This window comes from Dermacentor andersoni, chromosome 4 (assembly GCF_023375885.2).
Source record: "Dermacentor andersoni chromosome 4, qqDerAnde1_hic_scaffold, whole genome shotgun sequence".
In the NCBI taxonomy this organism is placed as follows: Eukaryota; Metazoa; Arthropoda; class Arachnida; order Ixodida; family Ixodidae; genus Dermacentor; species Dermacentor andersoni.
The window spans coordinates 17,967,678-17,989,079 of NC_092817.1; the positions used below are offsets into that span (position 1 = coordinate 17,967,678).

General features: G+C 48.0%; 1 protein-coding gene across 2 annotated transcripts in view; it reads left to right on the forward strand.

Moving 5' to 3' along the window:
* Positions 1 to 21,402, forward strand: part of OtopLa (proton channel otopetrin-like a) — a 41,810-nt gene that overhangs the window by 6,385 nt on the left and 14,023 nt on the right. The window contains exon 1 of one of the 2 annotated variants that reach the window (XM_050182612.2): positions 7,784 to 8,557. The exons of the other annotated variant lie outside the window; for it this stretch is intronic. Coding sequence (XP_050038569.1) covers positions 8,475 to 8,557 — 83 coding nt within the window. The 5' untranslated portion in view covers positions 7,784 to 8,474. Of the gene's footprint in view, positions 1 to 7,783; positions 8,558 to 21,402 lie in introns of those variants that run through there. 2 annotated transcript variants of the gene reach the window in all.

The following is a 21,402-nucleotide window of genomic DNA, read 5'->3' on the forward strand; positions in this document are numbered from 1 at the left end:
CTTTATAGATGACGTTAAATAAGTTTTACGCTTGATATAGACGCCTATGCAATTGTGCCATAGTTAATTCGAAGTCAGAGCTACTGAACCCCAAATGCAAAAATACGTGCGCAAGTGTTTCTGGCACCTTACGGTGTTCACAATTCGGGCTCGCGTCACTGCAACCTCTGACGTGTCTATATAACGCCTGGTGAATGCGACATCCAGGCTAAACCGGTGCTCCGTACCTGTTTGGCATTTTTTGAACTTTTGAGGCATACGAAATTTCAGTTCTGGGTCCTAATTAACAAATCGTAATTAAGTAATGAACAACTGGGAATTCATGAGACAAGATTGGGGAGAAATGATACACTGCAATTTAAGAAAATCAAGCACAACAACACACACACGTACACGCACGCGCACGCGCACGCGCACACGCACACGCACGCGCACACGTACACACACACGCGTACATAACAAAAGAAGCAGCATGAGCATACACTTGAGGAGCACAGTTTGGGTGAATAATAAAGAACCGTAATGAACCACATTTATGGTACTGATACTTCAGTTCTTAACGTAACGGTTTGCAACAGTACGCATTTGGGGACAAACATAGGAGTCAGGAAACAAAAGCAGACATAGTTCATTACTATGTCTCACATATAGAAAGCGTTACAGTGTTCATTGTATTCAAACTGGCATGAATAAGCATTTCCAACATAAAAACACAGAATGTGCATGAAAACCGCACATCACAAAAACGAACTATATTCTGCTACATGCTTTTCTTTGATACAATTTTATTGAAGGCGGTTGTTTTAATGGGTCTAACAGTTCCTTGTTTTTATTTAAGAGCTTAGGAATTTTATACCTCAGGCTTTGCATCCCACAATTAGTTATAATCTGAGGTAGTGTATAGTTAATCACACGAAGGTTATGGTCGTTTGAAGATGGGTAGACTCGGAATATGCCCAGTTTTCTTTAATTTACTTAAACATAAAAAGTGAGAGCTTCTCCCAATAAAGAAGGTTTGGTGGAACTAAATTATACCTAATTTTATATGCAGGTGTGGTATCATTGAAGCGGATGCGTTCAAGTGCACGAACAGCTCTCTTCTGTAAAACCTCTAGTTTATTTAAATTGGTTGTCGTTGTAGAGTCCCAGATCAGTAAAAAGCAGTGTTGTATGTGGGACTGAGTTAAAGCACGAAATATAACCGGTTTTAGTCTGTTTGGAATTAAAGAGCCTATTTACCATAGTGCGCCAGTTGTTCGAGATAGCTTGTTTTGGAGATGGGATATATGATCATCCCACGATGAATATTCCTGGAAAACTACACCCATAAACATTGTAGCGCTTGTCTTTTCAAGCAATGCGTCTTGTAAACGCAGGTTTAAATGATCCTTTATATGCGAGTTTCGGGCTCTGAAGATGGCATATATTGTTTTACTCAGGCACGTTCCCAAGGGGGGAGGGGGCACCCCCCCTTCCCCTGAAATCAAGCAGCATACCCCCCCCCCCCCCCCCCCCAGCGAAAGCATTATATGACTAACTTGTGTAGTTTTTGCGGCGGCCGTCACCAGAAAAAAATATCATGTGAGCCGATCCTGGTGATCCTGGTGCAGAAAGGGTCCAAGCTCAATGGCACATACTTCTGTGGGTTCGGGTACATGTAAACCGCCCTTCGTGATCTTCGGGATTGGCCCGCGTATGGGGCGTGCTTAACGCTTGCTTCACCACCGCCGGGGGTCGGCCCGGTGTTGCGCTATCTTCAGGCCGAGCCGCGACGGAGGTGAAACACTTTGCTTTTCGTTTGATAGCTTTGACTGTCGTCAGCTTTCGCTGCCATTCTATCTTCACAGAGTGCAATGGTTGTCAATCTTTTCACTCCTTTTGGATGGCGGTAGTTATCAACATCTCCTGGGGTGTGAAGACCAGTTTTCTCATCGATTCGGTGCCCGCGCGAATTACTCAAGATGAGTTCAGTTGTCACCATCTATTGCAGCAGGCAGGGCGTAGTTTGTTGTTTTAATTATATTATTTTATTTTATTTATAATGCCCAACACAATTTTTATATCACCATCTATTCAACGATCACGCGCATCGCTGTTGCTTCGTTAGTTCAACCTTATATGTTTAGATTGATCCAGGGGCAGGAAAGGGATTCGGTTCGTAGTCAGCTGGTCTATGTTCGTGGAACGAGTTGTGGGCGGAGAAAACGCCATTTGCGTTTAAATTTTCTTTAATTTTGCTTGATTATTACCTCGAGTGACGGCTCGCCGCTATGCTGGCAGATCCTCGGAACCATATACCCGCGATATGGGTTAGATAAGGTGGAAAATAAAATAATGCAAGACTGCTTCCATCATCAGACCCTGCAATAACCGTTAAATCCATAAGCAATATGACGGTCACCCGTTACCTCGTCTGCCTTTTCCCTAATTGTACAGCACTTTAGTGCAAAATTGGCAAGTGGAAACAAGAGTCGCAAGGAGTTGAGAAACTAAGCGATCTACTAAGGGAGAGAGCCAAAACAACAGCCAAACAGGAACGAAAAGCGAAAATTAACCATTTAACCGTTGTTTGTGAAAATATTTATGGATCAACATCTTTTTATTTAAAAAGGAAGCAGAGAAAACGCGGCCGCAAGCGGAGAATGAGTCCGTGTGTTTTGAATGACGCTTCTACAGTTATCAGTCGAGCCGCCTGACGTAGCCACTTCTCTGCTGTGCTAATGTGGGTGTTTTTCTAATCTTCCGCGATGGGCGCAGTACGTCTAGAACCGCTGCGGCCTATGATCTACGCGGTTGTAAGGGACTGGTGACCATGCATCGTTACGCAACATCCCAAATAACAACACGAGTCGGTTTTGGCACTTGGTAGAGCAGTAAACGAGGGATCCGAAAGAACTGTGATTGTTCTGAAAATATATATTTATCTATACTTCTTCCAGAGCTAATTTAAAAAACGCTACTAGAAATCTTTATTTTACACTTCCGCTTGTTTACTTGTTCTTGGCAGTGCTCTTCGTGCTCATCTTTCATGCGCGAGTCCATTTGATGTGGTTTTTTGTTTGCCAAGTAAAGGAGACGTGTATTTCACTGGCGTACCTGTGAGATACACGTTATTTCAATTCTCTTTTGCGCGTTTACGCGTCTTTACGTGGGTTCATATTTGTACTAGTAAAGGTACCTCCCCCCCTGATTTGCATAGAAAAGTTACCTTCTGTTGCCCCCCCCCCCCCCTCCGAAAAAAAACCCTGGGTGCGTGCCTGGTTTTACTTGTATTTAGCTGTAACTTATTAGCATCTAACCATAGTGATAGTTCTTTTAGCTATGTATTAGCTTTTAGTTCGGCATCTTCCAAATTTATACCATATAAAACAAAAAGATTTGTACCGTCAGCAGAAAGTACTTTCTCCTCAGCATAGGGTATGTCGCAGATGTCATTCATATATAAAAGGAGACCTAATATCGAGCCTTGTGGTCTGAAGAATAGCTGTTTAATGTCACGTACTGATTACGATTTCCTAGATAACTTTTGATTAACCGATAAGAAAATTAATATAGAAACGCGTGACAGACAGTTGAATCAAACCGCTGCCTTCGAGCACAGCAGCGCAATGCTTTAACCACTATGGGCCACAATCGCAGGCATACTCATCTCGCGCCAAAGCACGTACATCTCTTTGAGACGTTTGGCGCGTGCGTTACTTGCCCGTTTCTCGCGTGATTTCCTCGAGACAGTTCACGTTTTGAGATGTCGCGTTGGACTACATCCCGGTATCCGGGATCGGCCCACGTTCTCAAGTAATTTCCTCGTAGCAGCTAGCGCTACGTATAAGGTGTGCGACGTTGTATACCGCCTTCATGATCGGCCAATTGTCCAACATGTTTTCGCCGGAATGCAAATGTCAGCGTCATTTTAACTTACACCACATGACGTAGTCATAGGTACCTAAAACTGTATAATATGTAGTTGATGATGACGTCACAATCCATTTCTCTATCGCTTACCCTCGTCCAAGGCCTATGTACGTAGAATCCAACAAACCCGTGTCGAACGGCTGAAGTAGAAATGTCGTCGTTTTCACCGTCGTCTTGATGTTGTCGTCACACACTCGCTTGCGTCAGACACACAGCGGTTAGTCTTACACAAACGCGTTGGTCCGCCTGGTAATGCTTTGCGTAATTCAAAACTATGCCGGGTAGCCAGCTACCAGCGAAATGTTCCGTACAACATCGATTCCCACAGTGCGTGGGATCTGCTGCTTTTTTTTTTCTTTGATGTAATCATTCCGGCCACCAGATGTTGTAATGTATAAGCAAATGGAGTAGCTAGAGTGAAAAACGAAAATAAAGGAACTGGGCGCAGGTGATCAGACGAAAAGTGACCCAAGTATTGTTAAGAATATGGCAAAGGAAGCGTAACTTTGCGTCACCGTCGTGAGTGCGTTGTCAAGCTCCTGGTGACTTTGAACATTGCACACCGAAGTGTCCCGCCCTTGAAGCATAACGTAAGATAGTAATGCGTGAACTGAAGCGCAAGACGGCACCACACTCAAATGCAAGTGACATTTTGTTCCCGCGAGGAGACCGGATATTTCAGAGGGAGGTGCTTCGGCTCCACCTATAATGTTCCTCCCTGATACAGGGTTGGGGAGTGAATGGTGAACCGTGTGGGCCGTCGTAATTCGGAAAACGCTACGCCTATTGCACTCCGTGTCAATTTGCGTTTGATACCTGGTGTTAGCTGGACTGCGAAGTGTTTCAGAATGCATCGCGGCTGATAGGTGGCGTTCGGTCGGAGCAGTTATTGCCGGCAACTTTTGCAAGGCCGCCTGCAGCAAGCGCACCCCTCCCGCCTGTTCTCAGCGTGACGTATACGCTTGAAAGTCATAATTTACAGATCGTTTAAATTAACGATTTCAATGAGTTACCGATACAGTGTGTAAATATGTTTGCTGAGAAGTTCGACGACAACATCGACGACAAAAATGCGACTAGAGTGTATATATAATTGCGATCGCAATAAATAAGAATTGCCTGCTCAAGTAGTTCCAATTGCCGTTTTCGTTTGGGTGCACGTGCGTTACCTCCTTAGCCGCCTTCATATAACGAGGGCCCGTGGAATTCTTCACTGTTCTGCGCCTAGGTCATGATATATCGGTGCTAGGAACTGCACAAGGCTGGGGTTCATCTGAACTACTTTAAGAAGACCGGAGCTTTTCTCATAATGTGTGTGTGTGACTATAGTTCAGTAGAGGTTTGAATGTTAGTGTTTTAATTACGCGCAGTGAGGCAAGAAACGTATGAGCGGTAAGCGTTGCATTATAAAAGGTAGAGTTGTGCTTGAATACACCTCGCACTTAGGATTTAAGCTCACCTGATGCAGTGTGTACAGCGCGAACCGTACCGCAGCAGCAAGGTACCACGTGTGCAACCAGAGAAAGGGCGAATACTCACGAGATCACTCGGAGCATCGCGTTGTGGTAAATCGCTCTAATTACATGTTTCCTTAATCACATCTTTCAAGCTCTCCTAATGATGTTCATATACTCATCTGAAGTACCTAACCCTGCAAGGATCAAGACTGATTCTTTAACTTCCGTGAACAATTCTCGGTAACGATCCTTCTTTACCATGTCACAGAAAGAACAGATAAGCTTTGGTAGTTAGTGGCATTTGCACAGCAATGCGTGAACCTTCCTCTTTAGCATTGGTTCCACGGCACACAAGACTTAATAATGAAAGCGGAAGTAATAAAGTACGATCCGTTAAGGTCTTGAGATTCCTGAGCCGCCGAAAAGAGCCGCCATATTGCAGTTATGGAAACTTGTGACGCTCCAGTCGATCCACATATTATAACACTCGGCGCCCAATGAGTCGCGGACACGCTTGCGAGTCACGAGCTGTCGCGACATTTCGTGACAGCAGGGTCATCGTCTTGACTACAGAAATGCCACGTCCTCCTCTTGCGCGGCATGACGTGAGTCAGCCTTCGGCCTTCATTTTGCCGGGTGCGTCCTCCGCCCCCGGCTGCTTCCGTGCTAGTCCGCGGAATGCGCTCACGAGCGGGAGGTCGGGGGATTTGCGAACACAATGCGCGCAGCTTCACTCCGAACCCCGCACTCGCCGCCGCCTTCCCGCACGACGGCCATGGCCTCGACCCCGGCAGGGTGGCAACAGAGGCAATCCGTCTGGCTGTCGGGAGGTTCACCCTGAATATCGGAGCCGGCAGCGACGCCCTCCGCACCGGTTAAAAGTTCGGGCAGCGCTGTCGGAGATGAGGTCGCGGAGGGTCGCTGCCTCCGCCCAGGCCAGAGGCGCCGAATCTAGTGAAAGGTTGAGGGAGAGGTTTCAGCGGATCACAGAGTGCATGCAAGTTTTGAATTACCTTGAGTGTGCACAAAGCTCGTCTGCAGTCATGTTGTAGAGCACATGGGCTCCCACATTTGGGCGTGTTGATGTATAGCTTCATTTTAAGTAACAGCGCATTACAAGACGGACAAGAACGAAAGAAGCGCCTGTCGCATTGCTTCTATCTTTTTTGTACGTGACATTTTCTCGACAAATTTCTCTTCGAGTTTTGAAAATGAGGATTGTTGTAACGAGAAAGTGGCACGGATTCTAGCGTGTATCATGTTTGTCTCCTTGGCGACACTGGTGGGATGAATCTTCGTGTCTGTAGCCATTATGATGAAGCAACGAGATACACTGCCATAGCTACACTCTCTTCGTATAATCACGAGCATGACATCATATCTGCCGTGGCATTAGGTCAGACGACACATGGCATTCAATGCTAAACTTTATTATTTTTTATTTATTTATTTACCTTCAGAAATACAACAGAGCAGACAGGGATGACATATTGAAGGAAAATGGGCTACGCACCAAGTTCTACGCTTGTGCCAGGCCTAGGCAGAGTGCGTCTGGTACGTGATGGCGGCATGGAATGCCAGAACACACTGACACCGCTCAGTGTTCATCTTTCTGCCTACTAATTCCTGAGAGCAGGGATCCACATCCTCAGCTGATCATGCGCTTCACAACCTCTACCTCCACAAATACATCTGGCAACTCGCGCTTAACTGCACAAATCAGAAACATTAGCGGGAGGCACGCCCCCCAGGCCACGTCTTTTTGGAGCACCGACTTCCTGGTCTGGCTCGTCAGAGTAGGAACCGAGGAATTTAACAACAGATACAACGAGGGGTTTATCAAGAATAGTGGAGGGCTCACGCCCTAGGAGACGCCTGCTCGGCTGAATGCGCCATCCTGCAAGCGAGGTTCCTCCGTCTTTTCTCCACTGCTGCACTCGACTGATCTCTGAGGCAGGGTCAGGCGGGAAAAAGCAGAGACGATGGTTTACTGCCGCCACCGAGGTTCTTGAAAACCCGCTGCTGCTGGAGGGAACTTCTGTTGCGTCCCCGCCCAGATTCGCTTCCTCCCCCAACGGCGACGTCCGCCCTTCGGGGTTCTCCTGTTTATACAGTGGGCCACGCCGACCCCTCCGGCAGGGTGGAGTGGCCTGCGAACAGCCAACGAACGAAGCAAGAGAGGTTGGAAGCCATTTCTCTCTCGCGACAGCTTCCCTCGCCCAGGAAGACCGCGTCTTTTTTTGTGCAACACGGGGGCGTCCGCCGCTGGTGGAAGCCCTGCGGGCGCGCTTTCGCGGCGGCAGGATGGGAGTAAATAAATAGACGAGTTCAACTAGGAATAACTGAAGGCAAAATCGGAAGAGAGAGAGGGGGTGGAAGAAAGAGCGCACGAGGAGGGGCCGAAACAAGGAGAAGGACGTTGCGGAGAGAGAAGCGAGGTGGAGCTGGCTGTTCGCTCGTGCAAGCTGCCACGGCTGCAGAAACGGCGCTCCGCAAGCCGCCGTCGGGGTGGCCCGGGTTGGTTTCTTTTTTTCTCATGCGGTAACTGCGAGGCCATCTAGCCATATCACCTCGTGCAGAGAGAGAGAGAGCGGCGGTCTCAATCTAACGGATACATCTTGCACCCCGCTCGACCGCTCGCTCCTCCATGTCGCCGGCATCGCTCCAAAGTGCTGCTGTCATGTCACTCGCATCGCCGGATCCTCCGCCGAGGCACGCAGTCGCCGACGCATCCCGATGCCACGCCGCCCCGTACATCAGCCCCTAGCTGCGAGAGCCGACCGTTGGCGCTGGAACCCGATCGTCCGAAGCCATGTCCTGCGTTCGGCATCCTGCTGCTCCTGTTCGGTGACTGGATCCTGCATCCCTGGCTCCGACCGCCGAAGAACGTGCCGCCGACGTTGAGTGCTTACTCATGCACCCTGACGTTCTTCCGAATTTAGAAGCAGCACGGTCGCGCGCGAGTTCGGAGTTGCTCGCAGTGCTGATGTACCGTTAAGGCAGCTTCCAGGAATACTCCAAGAGGCACAAGAAGAGGGGAGGAAGGGCTGTTTTCAAGTCATAAGTTCTGTCGTTGTCAAGTGGACCTTACAAGCAACTTGAACTATGCCGAACTACGTGAAAGAATCCAACGTACAAGCTTCGACCGAGAAGCTGTTCGTGCGCTACTGGCGTCCGGACGGTCCCGGGTAAACACTTTTTCGTTACCCTTTGTCTTGCTTGGTTGCTTCGTGTCAGTGAATAACGCGATCTGCAGCGTTGTTTATGTTGGAGTGATGAAAGTGTGCATCGTCTGGGTTCTGCATCAGACGTAGAAAGAATGGAGGCATGCAGGCATACGCTGAAAGAGAGAGCGGCGAACGGTGTGTTATCGAGTTTGGAGCGTGACCGTTCTCCCGTGTACACCGAACAAGGAGCGACAGAATGCGTGGCATTCTGTTCGACATTATATCGTTTAATTAGACGTCGGCGGGGCGCCGCACGCTGTACCGCTTGTGGCGGCGAGTTTTTTTCGTACCGGTAATTGGTTCAGTACTGCGCCTCGGGGCCGTCGGCTCGCAATCGGAGACTGGCGGCGGGCCGTTTGTCAGCGAGACGTAAGCGTGTCGCTCGTGCTGCAAGGCAGTGCAAGCTCACTTTGTCCTGTTCTTGCTTGTTCGTCGTGCCCCAATTCTTGCCGTCAGCCTTGATGCATCTCCGGGGCAAAATTCACAATCGTAACTAGCGCACGCTGGTGCTCGATCGCGTTTGTAAAACGCAACGGCACTCATTATAGTAGTAATATTCCCGTCACTGTAATGACCCTCGATCAGAGCAACTTGGTCGACGAGTGGCTGCAGGGGATCTATACCTTCAACACGTTTCCTCTGCAGCGTGTCACGTTATTCATCGATACCTTCGCCGACTACCTAGGAAGCCAATGAATCGGTAAGGAAAGCATGTGAAACTCCAAGAGTCTTAGCTGACCGTTGTTCGTCTAATTCATGTCTCAGACACCGTGAAATTAGAGCGTGCACGCGAGCGGTCTGTAATAAGCCTTACGAACGCAGGCAGTGACGCGAGAGCATGTCGTTACCGATCGCACTCGGCCCTTCAGCAGGACCAACGTGATGCTGCTGCCGAGTATCGTTCTGGCAGCATGCTCGAAGCGTATGGTAGAGCGTTCTGCGCATTTTTATTGTTTTGAACGTATCTACAGTCGGAATAAGACGAGCGTTCTTTTTTTCTTTTACAGACGTGGCATGAAACGCCGGAAGTGAAATGGCTTTTCTTGTGTACATTGTTGCTTCCACTAACTATTATAATTATTAGCATCGACTTACTTGAAATGCACGCACCCTTCAACTGTGCTGTTGAATGTAAACCGAGGATTCCTTTTCACGTGACCCAGGTTTTGCGGAAGCCAACGAAATACTGCAGGTGGTGTACAAGAGGACTAGATTATTGCTAATCATTTCCAGTGGTAAAGTCGTGTTATAATTCGGTCACGATATCCGAAGTGTGGCACATTAATCTTCAGCTCGAAGCCGTTTTCGATTTATCTAGAAGTGCATGTAAAACGCAATTAGACAACCGCTATACAGATCTGGATGAAACTTGTTAAGCTGAATACAAGCTAAGTACTAAAAAAAAAAATAGGAGGGAGGGGGGGGAGGAGAGTTGGTAAAAAAAACAGTAAGTTTAAAAGCAAGGAAGCACAATGTTTACAACTCCTTAATTATGTATACCGGGACAAGATATCACAATTATTTGAGCTGTATCCGTTAGATCGTCTCAACCTGATAAGTGATCCACATTTAAAACACTGACACAAAATGACACGATAACACGAGCGACACATGATGAAGTAGTTTACCGCTATTGCCGGCAGAGTTTCCGGCAATCGCCCCGCACGCATGCGGCGTGCGTGCGCGCTCGTGTAACCTCAGAAAGGTGTATATCAATTTTGTCTGCTTTATCTATACCGATAAATATACTGTGAGCGGTTCACTGAATTGCGATATCGTTTTACTGGTAACCTTGATGCGCTTTCTTGTTTGGTTCAATTTCTGTAAATATAAGGTCAAGTTAGAAAACCCTCTCCTAACATGTTTTTAAGGAAAAAAAAAAGTCACCAAAATGAGTGGATGCTGTACAAGACGATTTTTGCATTATCATGCGTTTTGAGCTCTTGGACGAAGAACAGTGCCGCACTTTAAAAAGAAGCACTGTCTTCTTTAGTGAAAATATTGAAGGTTCTTTTTTGCTTCCTTCTTTGGCACGCGTTCACGGGACTTGTCGTTTCAGATCTTTGCCGTCCGAAGCATTGCAGTAGTTATCATTTCAGGCTTACCCTTGGGGATAAAGTGTCATACCGCCTATTAGTTATGCACAGAGACATAAATTATTGCATTACTTTAACCGCGACCATTTGGTTACCCAATGTTCTACTGTTACCTTCGCGCGTAGGTGAGAGTCGTATTAGGAGAGATACCTGTTAGGCAGGCTCGGTCGTCGCGCAGCCGGTTAACTTCGTACATAAATTCCGAGGTGATGGTGGTAAGAGCATTCGTCCCGGCCCTCGTCATCCATTACTTATGCTTTTGTTACACACGCATTACCTTTCTTGCGCCGTAGCTACGACAGATAGGATTGTTTTACCATATAAGAGCAAGCGCGTGATGTGGGGGTATTTATTACAGAGACATAAAAGCACTTCCGAAAGAGGAAGATTTTATGATCAAATCCAGACAGGGAAGTGGGTTTGGCTTGCGGTCTGGACTCAAAGGAGGGGAGCGGAGAAGAGCTAGTTATTGCGCACGCAAGCTGGGATTAACGCGAAGTGAGCATCGTGTGTACTGAACGCGATACCGTGAGCGGTGCTGTACCACGAGCTCCTTGTAACTTATGCAAGGTCAGTTCGCAAATTTGCGAACCCCGCTTCTTTTATTCAATCTGCACATAGTTGGGAACCACGACGGAAATCTTGCTTGCTCTCCTCAGCTTGTAGCACCTTGACGGGGGAAAAAAGAAACCTAAATAAAAAAAGCACAAAGGAAACCAACGTCTAGAACCAACAACCCGAGTTACGTGTCTCCTTCTGGTTGCACATACTGCATGTTCCGCCACATCTTTTATGTCCTTTCATGCTGTCCTCCTCATACGCACCCCACAGCCAGGATTTGGTACCTTCGGTCTGGCCTTCTCTCGTCGCTAGCCGTCTCGTAAACTGACGCGCCCCCGTTCCTCGCCACCCCGCCCCCCCTTCCTTCTTGTTTCTGCTGCAGTCTTTCTTTTCAACACGTGCGTGACTCCCCTCGCGTTGTTCGTACGAGAGGCGCGCTGCTTTTTCGAGGAACCACCCCTCCATCCTCCCTGTTCGTCGAGAAACTCGATTCAAAGGAATCACGGCTTTCCCTGGGGGAAATACGGCTCGCCCCGCATTCTCTCTTTCCTTTAGCCGCCCTTGTCTGAGTGCTGCTGCGCTCTCTGCAAGTCTTCACTTGCATGGGGCCGCTGCTACAAAACGCTCCCTGTAGGCCACATATTTCGCGAGAGAGTGGAAACCGAAATAAATTGCACTTTTCACGAGAATTGATGGATGTTGAGACGGGACTATTGCCTTGCCGGGAGTGTTGCGTGCAGCGGTCGCGTGGATCTTTTGGCGCCAGGATCGAACGCCCAGCTAGCCGCGGTAAATGAACCCCTGCGTACGCGTGATTGATTGATGTTGCTAATTTATTTACTTAGGTACGTTTAAGGCTAATGTGGCGTTACAGAAGGAAGCGCATATTTAATCCATGGCCGAAAGCCAGTGAATGGCTATCAGAGACGCCCTAGCAGAGGGCTCTGTATTTTGGCTTCCCTAGCGCGGTACACGAGAGTTCTTCCGTACTGCCCCTTTAGAATGCGGACATCGCGACCGGTAATCGAACCCGTGACCTCTAGCTCGGACACTGTGCGTGCGTGGTGCGTTTATTTCAGCAGGAGAGGGGGGAAAAACGTTTCTGTATGCGCGAACATTGTCAAGGGATGTGCGTGGCATTGTTTGTCACTGGCATTGCGCGCCACAAATTTCGACAAAAAGAAAACAAAAAAGTTGGCCCTGTTTTCAGAATCCTCGAAGACATTTTCGAGAAGTTCCAGTCGCGAGATGTTGCCGAAACCAAATCAAAGCCGAATCCGAATTTTCGGTCGGAGCCTACTTGAAATTTGGCATGAAGAATGCAACCTGGGAACATAAAACCAAGAACATCCTGAAAGAGTGCACGCCTTAACGTTTTCGTTGCTGCGTAACAAGAAAATAAAAGGGAATTGGGTATTGGCATAAGGAGCTATATGGGTGAGAAAACCAATCGCTGTCACTTAATTGTCCACGGCTGTTTTCACATACGAGTGGGCACGAAAGTTTACGGAATATGAGAAATTTGGGACGAGATCTGGACCGCTATATTGCGACGATTCTATCCATTCGTTTCGCGAGCGCTCGTATATACTTCTGGGCGTTTCGCTTCCGTGCATATAGATTACGCTTCACTGCCAAAAAAAGGTTGTGCCGCACCATCGACATCCTCACTCCATCCTTTTATGGACGCCAGGAGGATCCCTGCAACACGGCTTCGCGAGAAATCTGGTCGCTGTCGCTTCAAAACATCTTTGATAGACTTTACGCGTCAAGCTGTGATTCTGCATATTATACAAAAAGCAAATATGAAGGGCGCGACCGAGTCATCCAGTGACCTTGTGCTTCTCGGGGGCATCTTACATTAAACGTCGATGGGTGAGCGAATTCCCGCCACGTGCCAGCTTTGTTCTGTTTTCCTGCCTGTGTATACGTCGCGGTCATTACAGACAACCCGTGCAAACATTGCCGTCCACTCTTATGGCGAATTCGGCAAATCGCACCGGTGCGCACAGGGGCGCCCTTCTGGTATGACGATTGGATGAACGGGCGTCCTGGTGCGATTTGCCGAATTCGCCGTTAGGCATGCACGTGACAACAGGTTCGGGAACACCTGCCACCACCGCCCCTCGCGGTTGCATACGCGTGCCCGCGCGTTCGCCAAGGTGTGCGGCGTTTACTCGCGGCGCGTGCGCTCCGACTCGTGCCGGTACTCGCCGCTCATGCCACTGCGGGATCGTTGCCTGGAAGGTCAACAGCACAAATTGGGAGGACGCTTAAGCTTCGCCTTTAAGAGTGGAACCCGACGGCATTCAAAACTTTTTGACTGCTTCTCACGCTTCCCGGCAACTGCAGCTTATGTAACCGTAATGTTTTCCGGGAAACGCTAGCGGCGAACGCTATGCACGAAGGCGAGCTTTGTGGTAGAAACGCGGCTTCTTCCGGGCACCAACATCAACAACCGTTGGACAAATAAAGTTTATTCCTATCCTATCCTTCTATGAGCCGATCTCGGAGGTCGTGCACAGCCGCGCCGAAAAAAAATCGCATTATTTTCAGGTCTCTGTTATTGTTTCGCACTTTTAACATGGTAGTTTGAGAAGATTTAACATAGAAGGAATACGCTGCCGGTGTTTTGTTTCATGACATTTGTTTGTGGGCTGTCATTCTGAAAATTTCGAGGAATAACCTTGTCAGAAATGTAAGACAAGGTATGAGCATCTTTAGTGATAGAAGGGTGCGGCAATATAAGCCGCATATATGTCATATAGCATACTACATATATCATACATGTCATATAGCAAGGCGTGGCATATACATATGCCTAAATATATGCGACAATTTTCGCTCACGGGACGCGAACGCCGACACCGGATTTTCTGCGACACGGGGCCCTTAAGGGTAACGCGTTAAAAGAGCAGAACGCTGACCTTTTGTTAGTGGCGCGCGCACACACCCACGCACGTTTCGCTCACAGAGATAGCGCGTAAGGCAATGTACGGAAAAGATAGGAAAAAGAGCGAATAACGATGAAGGAAAATTAAGGCTTGATTCATGTAAGTTGACTTGGCGTGTACGTAGTGCTTGCCGCGGGGACTCGCTGGCAGCATGCTCGAAGCTGCGTAATGAATTCAGCCAGGTACACTTGGTCTAGACAGGTGCCGGCGGAATGATCCGCCGGGTTGTGTGCCATCTTTTCTTACTGAAGTTCATTCCCTCACTCTATATGGCCCCACACTCACTAAGAGAGAATGAACTTTCATCACAAGGATAACTTGTGACCTAAGAGGGTAGTGGGTTTGTGCTGAGAATCATAAAACAAACTTATACCTTTGTGCGCTGCTTAAGACAGCTGTATTGTAGTACAGTCAAACATTCCCACGGATCGGGCCTTGACCCACGTGACAGCTGTAGACCCAACGATGGGGCGTCGTCGGTGCGAAGCGTTCCGCGCTGGGTGCATGTGTACAGGATTGCCGGCGAAACACGTTTGTTTAATCCGAAGCACCACCCGGACTGTCACCGAGCTGCGTGTGTGCGCACATAAATTATCGAGCACCAGCTGCGACTGCTATCACCAACGGTCCGCGAAAGGCTCCCGACATAAATTGGATTAGCAATGCTGATTGGGTTCCCGCAAACGCGGGCACGGCGCGTGAAACGTCTTGTTTGTCTCGCAGGACTGACGTTTACATACTGTATAAAGGTCGATGCGTCACAGTATATGCAGTGCACGTTCACATAGCCATACTGTCTTCGCTGCAGAATAAACCGAACGCTACTGAAAGCTAACATCTTAGATCTTGCATCGTGCCTACTATACCTCGATTCTTTGTCCATGGCCCAATTAAACTTCTTTCTATAGAAAAGCTGCGACGCATGCTGTAGATAGATGTAATTTGGAGCTAGACGATAGATTAAACTATTATCCTATCATGAATGGTCTAATCGCATCTAATTCTTTTAGTCGCTGAAAATGAGCCTAGTGAGCAATTGCGCGTGTCCTATACATAGGTTGCACGTGACGTCAGTTCCTGTCTTCCGGTCGTGCGTCCACCATTATCGAGCACGCACGTCACGAGGGTATCTCGGCTGGGCATGCTTACGGCCGCGCGGCGGATCGTGCGCTCTGTTTACTCTGCTTTGTGGCTGCGCGTCAGTGTCACGGAGAAGGAGAATTGTTCAAGGCTTTGTCTCACATACCTGATACCTTAACTGTCACGGTGGACTTCGCCGCAATGTCGCCGAGGGGGGATGTGGTATGTACAGAAATCAGGTCAGCTGCTATAGATCTGCGTCGACTAACGAAGTGTGAGGTTTACATTTATCGCAGCATTTCCCCCCTAAGTTACTGGCGGTTACCTGCAACAGGAGCTTAACAGCTGGTCGCAAAACTTGTGGAGAACAGAACAGAATTACAGACTTAAGAAATCATTAACTAGTGCAAAAAAGGCATCAAACTACAGTGAGAAGCACACAGGACAGAACGCTTCTCGCTGTCGTCCGATGTCCTTTTCGCGCCTCGCAAGATTTGCGTGGAGAGATGCGCCCGCAGAAGGAGCGTTCTCCCATAGAGAATGAAATGGTTCTTCGCCGCATCCAACAACGACGTTAATTCTTCGCCGCGCTATGACACCATAGCCGCGCCTAAAGCACGCACGCAGATTCCGCCGCCGCAGATTATTCGCCGCATGCATGGCTAAATTTGTTTGGCACCCAGCTGTGGTTTGTTTCGTCAGAGCTTGGTTTTCCATGAAAAGCAAGGCGCGTTCCCTGCGATCAACTTGGCGCTTCGTGCTGGACATAAATCCGCCTCTGCGTGAAGCAGTTTGAGCTTATCAACTCCTCCGCGGTATGCTGAGCACGGAGACGGGTCATTGCAAACATAACATGCCTGTTATGAAATGAGGGCCGCATGCACGAACATTGTTCAGCGTTGTAGAAGTTATTTCTGTTGATTCACACGAATCTCTCCGATTCTATATATAGAACACGACCTTCTGGCGGTCCCACTGGTTGATCACATTAGACAAACAATACATTCCTGCGCTTGGTCCCTTTTCGTTTGACATGTATTTACCTCTCGCCCGGTCATGAAATATCGCACCCACCTTTGGGTGGCCTCCTCAAAGTCAAAGAAGCCTGGTCAAATAATAGTCTCTCTCTCTCTGTCTGTCTCAATACATTTTACTTTTGAATTATATTTTCACGCATCAAGTGGCTCAACCCTTATCTGCATTGCCCAAATTGGTTGTTTTCATTTTCTAGCTAGCACTATCATATTTCAACTTGATGGGGGAGAAGTGGGTTGTCTACGCTGTACTACATGTATGTTTAACACCCTACACGTTGAAACAAAAGCAGATAAAGTTCAGATTTACTCATACTACAGAACACCGGTGCCTAAATTGTTGACTGAAAAACTGGCGCCATGAAGATGAAGCCGAATAAAGCAATAAAAACTGCATGTTCCGTGTGAATTTGTCCCCAAGCGTTACACTTTGTGTCCCCGATTGCTATTTAATCACGCTTAAAGAGCCTCTAGCAGCTGTGAATTATGGTATTCTGAAAGCCAATAGACCAACGTATTTAAATTCACATTCTCGGCAAGTTCATTGGCTGAAATTGCTTCACTGTAATCAAACTTTTAAATTTCGAATATTTGAAATTTCGGAAGGAGATGGAATGGCTAGCGGTGTAAGGGGATTTTCACCTATGCCTTCGCCAAGGTATATATATGCTTTCGCTATATATTGCTGCTCAACTATTTGGAAAGTGTAGTACGGGTGTTCATAACACACTTTAACGCATGCGCATGGTGAACGGAGGATGTATGCTTTTCGTAATTTCTACTTTTTTTTTTCTGTAGCAACTCCATGCAGCGGAAAGCCTCACGCATGAAATGTGCCTCTTGCAAATAATCTGTGTGCGGCTATAGTACCTTCATAATCACCGAGAACTCGACCATACTTCGTTTAGGCTCAAGGGCGAATGAGTCGTCGAACCGGACTGCGCCCGAAAGATTCGGGCCAGGGCCGCGTATACGGGCCAAGTTTGAAATTACCGGGCCCCGCGCTCGAGTGGGCCAGCGCGTGACACTTTCGGGCTCGGACCGGACCCTTGCAAGAAAAAAAAGAAAAAGCGACCCGTGCAATGCTCAGTGGGATCTATCAAAAACTGCTTTCGTACGCCAAAGCCAGCTTCACCTTAAGTCGAGCCGACCTGCTTCTCAGCTTTTCGAAAAGTACACCGATTTCACCACTTTCAGAGCGCATGCGCAGTCGCCCTGCCGGCACCATATATATATGATGCCGGTTAGTATCTGGCGCTCTTCCTTGGATTCAGGGCAACCTTGAACAGAATGCCAAGACGAGCAGCTTGTGCATTTTACCTTGGTCCTATTGCAGAGTCGTTATCCTCAACTTCCTGCTACTTCAGCCGGTTGGCCGCAGTATAAGAAAAAAAGAAAAAAGGGGGAGGGAGATAATTAAACGTAAAACTAGTCATGTGTGGTGACGCACCCGTCAGCAAACCTTCCATCGCATTATCAACGACAACAAAAATATACGTTTTATGCATGCCATAAATGCTTACTACGAACAGTTTTGCGTGCGTATGTATGTATGTATGTATGTATGTATGTATGTATGTATGTATGTATGTATGTATGTATGTATGTATGTATGTATGTGTGTGTGTGTGTGTATGTATGTATGTGTGTGTGTGTGTATGTACGTACGTATATATGTACGTATATATGTACGTATATATGTATGTATGTATGTATGTATGTATGTATGTATGTATGTATGTATGTATGTATGTATGTATGTATGTATGTATGTATGTATGTATGTATGTATGTATGTGTTTCTCTTTTTTGGCGTTTGCTCACATTTTCGGAGCACGTGTTCAGTGACGCACCTATAGTCGGATACAACTGCAGAAAAAAAGGAGAGGCCCCGCCCAGATGACCGAAGCGCGACAGCCGATTGCCTCCGCGACTAACGTAGTCTCGGTCGAAAAATCGTGCTCCTGAAACGCTTAATTCTCGGTATAAATAAATACGTTTGTATTTTGATGACTGGTTTAGTAGAGCTCTCATGTGCTACAGCACATGCCGGATAGCAACAGAAAAATAACCCCGTGCCTTCCACAACGCTGCCCGTCGTCTGCTCTTTAGCTTCACTGCAAGTGATAAAAGTAGAAAGAGCAGCTCTGCAAGGCTTTTGCGCTTGTTCACATGTACACGGCGTGTCTACTGCTCGTTTTCCAAGCTTAAAATGAATCAGTTGCTATTGAAAAAGCACTTACATAAAGCAATGCATTTATCGCAACCATTACAAACCTGGGGCGAGAATACTGTCGAGGCAGGAAGGTACAAAAATTGTTCATTCATCGTTTTAAATAAATACTCTTGGTTTTAAATAGCATAAAATTTATATTTTTTGGTTTTGTGTTTTCACAATTTCACAGCACGCATTCTTCAGCTTGCGCGTGCAATGAGCACTGGTGGGCAGCAATCAATCGAGGGTGCTACACAACGCTCGAACACCGTCGCTAGACACTCGGCTATCTCACTGCTGACAATAATCGTTCACGCTAAGTTGACGGCGACAAATCTTTGCGTTGAAAGCTTCTTCTGCAAATATTTTCTGTTGAGACACTCGTAGGTTTGTTTCATGCGCGCACACGTTTCTGATTTCTCCTGAGAATGGTTTTGCTCCATCGCTTCACCCCGTCCGACGAAAAATGCAGCGACACAGTACACGAACACACCCGCCGCTAACAGTAGGCACCAGTCTTTGGAAAACATTTCTCGTCGTAACTTCACTCGGAAGTGAAATAAAACAACATGGAACCAAACACGCAGAATGTGTGTTCTTAACGGTCGCTGCGGGATCCTGTTTTCAGGCAAAGCGTAGCGCAGCGCCAGCGATGCTCGCTGCAATGTTCCTTCGCCAAATCACGGCTCAGAACAAACGCACGCGGCACAAATGCCGCATCGCAAGCTCGCAGTAATATTTCCGGCATGATAGACCATCACAAACAGTTCTGGAATTCACTCTGACGAGGGGCTGAAGCACACAGCTGACGCGACCTCGCCCAGTTCGAAGCGCGGGCGTCCATCTTCTCCGTCGGCGGAGTCACCGGACGTCCGGCTCATGACGTTAGTCCAGAGTGCGCCCCCATTGGTGGATGCTCGTGTGCCTCCGCCTCGGAGGAGTAAACGCCCCCTTTTTTCTAAAGTTGTATCCGACTATAGTAAATGATATATGTACTGCTCATGTCGGAAATAAATCTATTGTTGAAAGTTAGCGCTGTGTGTGTGTGTGTGTTTCTGTGCCTCTTCGTCCAGTCTTACATGCGCTACGCCAATGGCATTTAATATGAAGCGCCAACAAGCCCATCGAGCAACCTTAATAAAACTAGTTGTTTCAGAGTAGTTGCCTTCAATCTAACCAGGACTACAAGTACTGGCATCCATTGCAACAGCGGCAACATTGTGAAACTCGCAGTGAAATCGATCTGTGGTAACAAATTTCCGCCCGCACGAGCGGCCTATGAAAGGAGGCTGTGCGCTTTTTCCATGTTTTCTAAGTGGACACTGTTCAAACAAGCGAAAAACGGGAAACGAGCGGGAAAAGTTAGTTTAACAAATGCGCTATTGGGCACGTGCCGGCGCGAACTGGTGGCATGGCAATCATGAAAAAAAGAAAAGAAGCTTCGGTTTTGTTCGGTTGCGAAACAAGGAAAAAAAAAAGAAAGGATTACGACCGACCGCACCGCTTCAATCACGCTCAAAAAAGAGGGCGGGAACGAGGGAACAATACATTCCTGCCGACGCAATCGTCGTTGGAAGGGAACAATCGCGAACGAGCTGTTTCAACGGAAGAAGCGCGCCACGTGGATGCGTCGCAGGCCTTTCTCTCGTCTTCTGCGCTGGAGCTGAACTGGTTGAACCAGTCACGCCTCCCGCACGTTGCCGTTCCCACGAAGGAAAGGTGCGCGGGGGATCAACGAAGCGTTTTTGCAGACATGCAGTATACGCGAACGACAGAAAATTTCGACTGGAATAAAGTATGTCGCAAGAATAAAAATCTGGCAGAGACACTTTGGACTGCTTACGTGTGGGAATGCGAACGCATTAGAGTCCCTTTGGTGAAATGGTTTCGATTGATGTTGTTTACATGCATTGAAGTTCTTCCTGCTGATTCAGTGTGTTTGCGTACATATTGGCCACAGACCGCCTCATTCTATATATTCATGACGTGGCGTCGTGAGTCCATCGTAGTAGACATAGCACTGATGAAATCCGAAGAGCTAGTGACGCGCGGGAGGCAGTGCGCTCATTTTATACGCTCAAGACGTGGCGCCACGTTCTCCATATTGGCTGCACCGTCACGTTCTCAATGACGCAAGCATCGGCAAACACCTTTAGTCGGCCAGAGCGTCCGGGACGCGTACTCTTCTCGTACCCCCGGATGCCTGGGCTCGACTCCCACCCAGACCGAAATGTGCCAAGTTTTCTTCTCAAAGCCATTAAATTACTTTGTTTACAGCAACCTCTCTGAGGTATCTGATGCCAGTCTGATGTTACGTCTCAACACGACCAAGAGCCTTAATTATACGATTACTACACGAGGCAACCCCACCCATTCATCAGCGCCTATACCGAAGTCAACGCAGCGTTGACACCGACGGTTGACGGTTCCAGAAAGGGCCCCTCTACCAGCGCCTGACAACCGGAACTAATGAGAAAGGCCAGCGTCGAATGCTGCCGTGGGAAGGGCTTCGACCTCGGATTCCCAGATTGCTACGCGCTTGCTAAATATGCGGGGGCATAGCTAGCACCATCAGAAGTGGAGTTCGGCAGAAAGGTGCGATATAATTTATTTGCCCTCAGGGCCGAAGCATTCATGGGCGGAATATTGCGACCGATTCGACGATTGTGGTTGGCCGGGGTACAGTCATCAGATTCCCTATAGTCTAGTCGCCTGGGGAAGACGATGGTATTAAAAGCAGAGCCCTTCGTGCAGTGCGAGAAGTCTGATGTGTCCTGATGTGAACTCGGAGTTTTAAGCCCCAACCAGGCGTACGCGCTGGTACGCGGCCGCACGCGCCGCACCGCGTCTCAGCGCGTACGGCGTC